General features: G+C 35.8%; 1 protein-coding gene across 1 annotated transcript; it reads left to right on the top strand.

Annotated features, from left to right (window-relative positions):
• The first annotated feature begins 1,999 nt into the window (after positions 1-1,999).
• On the top strand, positions 2,000-6,655 carry LOC308688199 (proteasome subunit beta type-7-like). The gene is made up of 8 exons (XM_081361127.1): positions 2,000-2,784; positions 3,039-3,132; positions 3,337-3,434; positions 3,548-3,688; positions 3,888-4,003; positions 4,083-4,141; positions 4,515-4,666; positions 5,801-6,655. The coding sequence occupies exons 1-8, from the start codon at positions 2,726-2,728 to the stop codon at positions 5,910-5,912; spliced, it is 831 nt and encodes a 276-aa protein (XP_081217253.1). The 5' UTR covers positions 2,000-2,725; the 3' UTR covers positions 5,913-6,655.
• Positions 6,656-6,861: the final 206 nt, after the last annotated feature.

Here is a 6,861-nt window from a genome sequence, read left to right as displayed (position 1 = left end):
CTTGGGAAGCACAAGGAGATGCTAATTAATGTGTTTTATTATTGTGCTTTTGAATTCACAAAATTCAGTTGATTGTTAATACAAGTAATAACACTCAGCAATTTAACTCTGCCACCCAGTAAAAAAGGGGCAACATACAGTAAAGAATAACACATTATATATTATGTTGCTCTCTGAAAAATGATCTGTAATGTTCCCATATGAAGACATAGGGCCAGTTGTTCAAAGGTAAGCTGATCGGATTTTGGTTATCGGATTGGATCAAATCTTGAAAATGGGTTGTTTACTTTACTATACTGAAATTATTCAGTATAGTAAAGTAAAAATAAAATAAAAATGATCTTGTCCCCATGAAATAATCACCCAAACAGATTTCAATAACAAACAAAAATAATATATTCCATTTTTCTGCCATTCATCTCCGTATATTAATTTCAAAGAAACAATCATCAGAGATGAAGAAGAACTCTGAACATTCTTTATTTTGTTAACTATTGGACATTTAGCCTTTTTAGTTTTTCAAAATATCCACAATGTATTTGTTAATGTATGTATGTGTGTTTTATTTGTTGTGGCTCAGATGAGGGGTCATAAAGAAATTATGAATGGAAGTGGATGTTTATGTTATGTTTGTGTTTTGTCTCTAAATAAGAAACACTTCCAGTGACCCCATGTTGGCTCTTCTGCCTGTTCTTCACATCGCGTACTCAAGTACCAGAATTTGTGAGAAAAACTGTAAATTGGCCAGATTAAATAGATCAATAATAGAATAAAAGTTTTTTACAAGAAAATAGACTTACCTATTTGTATGCACCAGGGGCGATTCTAGGATTTTCATTTTAGGGGGGCTCAGCCCCCAATGAGGGTATGATTATTTCTTTTTTTTTAAAGTTAGTTTATGGTCTAATGCTCATTATTAACTAGTTTCATTCATTCATCCAGTAACATGCATGGCACGGTTTTATAATTTCTTAAGTACCAAATGTGAGGTATTTAGGGGGGTTCGGGGGCATGCTCCCCCGAGAAAATTTTGATTTCTCTGATCTACATATGTGCATTTTAAGGTGTTTTGAAGGCCAAACAAATTGGATAACAAAAGCTTTAAAACCATTTGCGGGCAGCTGATTATTTTTCTCACCTCATCAGCATCACACTCTTTTTCTCTTTGTTTTATCTTTTTCTGTCTTTTCCCTTCCTAAAGCTGAGCTTTGACTGATATAGGCTTTTCATTTTTGTCTGTCATTGAAGAAAGTAAACATAGGGTCAACTGATAGGTTGATTTATGTTGAGGTTGACTTATGAATCATTCTCTCAGACAAAGCTACCAGGAAAGCTAGGTAAGTTTATAAAATTCATTCACAATATGTAGGCTACACATTCATTATTGAACTAGGCCTAATACATGGCCGTAGACAGGGCTTTATAATCAAAGAGGTCATAAATTTGAAGTTGTTATGGGTTAACATTTTTATTTCTCTGATATGTGTAGGCTATTTCAAGATGTTTGAAGGCCAAAAAAGGATAAGAAATATATTTAAATCCTGCTCTCTCCTCATCTCCATCACTCTGTCTTTTTCTCTCAGTCTCCTGATCTCCTAAAGTATATTTTCATGGGTGTTAATCGCTTCATTTTTGTTGGAAGAAAAAAACAACTATCACACTGTGATAAGGGCTGAAGGTGAACGCAGCGAAATGTATTGGTATTGGATGAGAAACCGAACCGTCCCGTGTTGCTCCCAATGCTCCAGTAACATTACATTATGTAAACTGCAATGCATTTATGACAAAGAACTGCACCGATGCAGATGTAATATCATAGCAATCTATCAATAAATGCACTCACGAGTCACGACACACCTTGTACTCTCTGATGTTCGCTCTGCTCGGCGCCCCTGCAGATTGAAAAATGCGCTAAATCCAAGCAGACTCAAGATAAGGGGAGGAGCCGAAAATTGACGCAGCTTTCCGCCGTTTCAAATGAGTTTTTTTAAAGGGGACTGAAGCGATCAAAAATATATTAATCAAATATTTTTTAGGGGGGCTGGGCAGAAGTTTAGGGGGCTGAAGCCCCCCTAAAAAGGGCCTAGTGTCGCCCCCTAACCCCTAACCGTTCGGTTAGAGTAACTGCTTCATTCGACTGAATGGCCTAGAGAAGCGATCATGTGTCAGAAGTGAAAGTGAAAGAAGGAACTTCTGCAGTTTGGGGCGTTAAAAGTGCTGACGCACCGACTCTTTGTGTAAAGCTGAAGCGAGTAAACGTTCAAAAGCGGTGATCAGAAAGAGCTTTACCCAAAGCTGAGTGTTAGAGCTATACTTTACATATTATACAGTGTGTTGTGGTCATTGTGTCTCAAGTACCAGAATTTGTGTGTAAACAATTGAGAAAAACTGTAAATTGGCCAGATTAAATAGATCAATAATAGAATAAAACTTTTTTACAAGAAAATAGACTTACCTATTTGTATGCACAAATAGGCCTAACCCCTAACCGTTCGGTTAGAGTAACTGCTTCATTCGACTGAATGGCCTAGAGAAGCGATCATGTGTCAGAAGTGAAAGTGAAAGAAGGAACTTCTGCAGTTTGGGGCGTTAAAAGTGCTGACGCACCGACTCTTTGTGTAAAGCTGAAGCGAGTAAACGTTCAAAAGCGGTGATCAGAAAGAGCTTTACCCAAAGCTGAGTGTTAGAGCTATACTTTACATATTATACAGTGTGCAGGTGAAAGATGCTGCACACATCGACAAAGACGCCGACCGGAGGATTCTCTTTTGAGAACACACGCAGGTGAGACATCTATAACAACATGATCAAGACGTGAACAATAAATAATATGATCAAGACATTACTACAATTTACATTGATTGCCAAGCGCTAATATGCTGACGAAGCCAAAACGATTGCAAAACATCAGTGTTTTGACACATGAATGAGTAAACATGGCCTACTCCTAAACAACATAATAGTAACAAAAAGTAGGCCTAACTTAATAATGCCATATCTTTTAATTGTATTGTATCTGTTTGTTTATTCATTTATAGAAATGCTGTTCTGGAAGCAAATTTATCAGAGAAGGGTTACAGTGCACCAAACGCCAGGAAGACTGGCACCACCATTGCTGGCCTGATATTCAAAGTCTGTTTTGACGCTGCAAAAGCATGATTTGTGTTGTTAATTACTGATTAAATATTTATAATTTAAGTCTATTTTGTATTCCATATAATTTAAGTCTATATTGTAATTCAAGTAATTGCAAATAAACTTAGCTATATTAAATTAATATGATGGTATGCAATATTTAGTTATAATAAACCAAAAAATAAATGGATTCTATTTTAGGATGGAGTGATTTTAGGTGCAGACACCAGAGCCACGGATGATATGGTCGTAGCTGATAAAAACTGCATGAAAATCCACTACATAGCTCCCAAAATCTAGTGAGTGAATCTTTTGGTTGCTCATCATCATAGTTCAAGTCTCTATCTAAACTAAATTGTATAGTGCCTGTTTTTATTGTTTTCTTTTTCTTTGGTTCTTCTTACCACAATAGCTGTTGTGGTGCGGGTGTTGCTGCTGATGCTGAGGTCACTACTCAGATGATGTCTTCAAATGTAGAACTGCATTCACTGAGCACAGGACGACCTCCTCTTGTGGCCATGGTGACCCGACAGCTCAAACAGATGCTGTTCAGGTGAAAGCGTCATAGTCGTTCAATCTGATTTAAGTGATTAAGGCAAAGTGATTGATACATCAAAATACATCATTCTTTCTTTATTTAAGATATTGCTCACTAGTTAACTGATAATATTAGTGTATCTTAAAGAGCTATTTAAATATATATTATCCAGGTCCAGGACTAGGGCTGACTGTTTCCCTTTTTTTTTTTGTAGGTATCAGGGGCACATTGGTTCTTCTCTAATTGTGGGAGGTGTGGATATTAACGGCCCACAGCTCTATAGCGTCTACCCTCATGGTTCCTATGATAAGCTTCCTTTCCTTACCATGGGTACTTTATCCCCTTTATTTGAATGAACACAATCAAACATGTTTTTTCTGCACTTATTTATCAAAACTATATATTACAGGGTCTGGAGCAGCTGCTGCCATTTCTGTATTTGAAGATCGTTACAAGCCAAATATGGAGGTCAGACAACTGTTAAGACATTCTTATTGATATTTTCCAACATGGTATTGTATATGCTGTTATTGCAGTTACATTTGCATTTTAACTAGGGGTCTACGGACCCCTGAGGGCCCTTCAAAAGGGAAGTTGCTTGACGCTCGAGAACAGACCTCATTGGTCCCTGCAGAAGCTCAATGAATGATCCTCAATCATTCTCGTGTGTCAAGCAAGCATGTTTGATCTTACTTTTACCAAATTCAATCTGACATTTATTTTTATTCTTTGCTTCTTACCCTCAATGTAATCTTTACTGTTGAATCCCACTTCCCAAACACACGTTCTGTATTTGTTCTTGTCAATTCCACACCTACATAAACGCTTGGGAAATGTAAAGCTAGAGGAAGGAAAGCAGCTGGTGAGAGATGCCATCACTGCAGGCATCTTCTGTGACCTTGGTTCTGGCAGCAATGTAGACCTATGTGTGATCACAGAGAAAGCTGTGGATTATCTGAGGGGATATGACCAGCCTGTTCAGAAAGGACTGAGGTAAGATGAATGTGGAAGTGTAATGTGGAAGAATGCAGTAACATTAATTCTTCATCATTTTAAAATGAGAATTTGTTTCAATGTATCCATTTTCCTGGGTTTTCCAGAAAGCAGGGTTACTCCGAACTCTTGGTTGATTACATTTCTTACTCGGTTATCGGTTCCAAAACACGGCCAGAAGTAAGTTCAGTCAACTCAAGAATATGTTCACTGTGAACACACTCATACAGGAAGGTACATCCTAGTATAGAGCTCTGCAGTGATTATTATTTTTGTTGGCCAACCCAGAAGTTAGCATCACCCTGGTTCCCTCAACAAAAACTCAATAGGACGTTTTCATTGGCTTTTTTGTATTATTGCAGAAAATAAGAAAAAAAAGAAGATTCTTACACTTTTTGTTCATCATGATAATCTTCACAAATTAACAACTTTTAAATCTGAAGCCTATAAATACAATTGTCAGAAGGCTATAAACAAACTACACCACATCGCAGGACCTCAGCTTCACCATCACTAGCTTCCAACACATTGACAACTTCCAACTAGCGAGTAGATGATTTTTCCAGTACAGTGTGATGACATTTAATGTCCCTGGCAACCTTTGTAGTCCCATTCACAAAGCCACTTGTTAGCAACGCCTTTTTCAAGACAAGTAAAAACTTTTTACAAAATTGCAATGATAACCCTAATCCCTAACCCTAGCCACAGACCTTATTTCTGGCAAAAAAAAAAAAAAAAAACCTTAAAAAATCTATTGACTTCAGGACGGTGGAACCAGAAGTGCTAAAATGCTAACTCATTTCTGGGTTTTGGCCTACAAAATGTCATCCCTGCAGATTTTTGGGGTTAAAAAAAGCACTGTCAGGATTTACTAAAGACAATAAATTTGTAGACATTTTTAATAAAACCAAATGTTAAGGTTTCATTATAATACTATATATTGCTATATATTTACTTGTGTATATATTTACCACGTAAACTTATGCACGACCTGCTTTCTGGAATATACCCCTAATCAACTCTCATCCTGATCAATCCTCTTTTAATAACCTTCTGAGTTTACAACTGCACATATTTATTCATAAAATCTCTTAACATTCAAAAACATGTTCTCTCTTTCTTCTAAATCACCAGTGAGGGTACCTACAGATACAAGCCAGGCACTACTGCTGTGCTCACACAAACAGTTATTCCATTACCACTGGATGTTGTGGATGAATCTGTTCAAGTGATGGACACTGAATGAGAATATATTCGCAATTCTTTACACTCTTTCCTTCACTCTTTAGGAAATAAGGTATATGTGAATAGGTTTCCTTTCTGGATAAAAATTGAAAACTATATTTTTCATAATTTTAGAACTAAGTAGCCATACGCTTTAGGAATTTCCATGTATTCAGTAATTTGCATTTGACCTACTCAAGACTGTTTTGCAAAATGCATAATATTAAAAAGTGTGTGTCCTTACCTTTCCTTAACTCATCAGACATAAATAGTCCATTCAATAAAATTTAAGATTAAAAAATGAAAGATTGTCAGTTTTGTTGTATTTTTTTTTTTTAAACGATCAAGCTAAATATTCATTTGTTGGATACAAAGGCAATATTAACCATAAATATTTGTATTGTCTTATAAGAGCTTTACAACCAGATATTTCAGCATGATGGGAAATTGATTACTACTACATTGTTCACAGCAAAGTGAGCAGACATATTTATACATATTTGTATTTATATATTTACAAACTCATGAAGAAACAAACTGCATGCCTTTTAAATATTTTAAGTTAGTGAAAGCATGAGAATTATTCTTGGTCACAATTGTTACGGTGGGGAACTATAAATCAGTCAGTTAAAAATGTATCAGTTGCTGAATAAGACCCATTATAAAGTTGCAATATTTTATTGTAAAAATATTGTACTTTTTTTAATAAAATGCAATTATGTAAGAGCATCATAAATCAAGAATAAATATAAAAAGTATAATTTAATTTTTACATTGTTTTGTAATATACAAAGTTTGTGACACCACCTACATGTTTGTGTCCTGTGATCATGAAATGTATGATCAAGAGCAAAGAACCTACAATCACTATAGGACCAGTTTCTCAATACTGAGACCATTTGTTTTTTAAAATCTTTTCACACAGTGAGCACAACAGGCTAAACTGTGGATCATTTATCATTGCTTTAGCA

This window comes from Scardinius erythrophthalmus (genome assembly GCF_964197995.2).
Source record: "Scardinius erythrophthalmus genome assembly, chromosome: 1".
Taxonomy (NCBI): Eukaryota; Metazoa; Chordata; class Actinopteri; order Cypriniformes; family Leuciscidae; genus Scardinius; species Scardinius erythrophthalmus.
The sequence above is the reverse complement of the archived record's forward strand: the minus strand, read 5'-3'. Positions and strand labels throughout refer to the sequence as shown.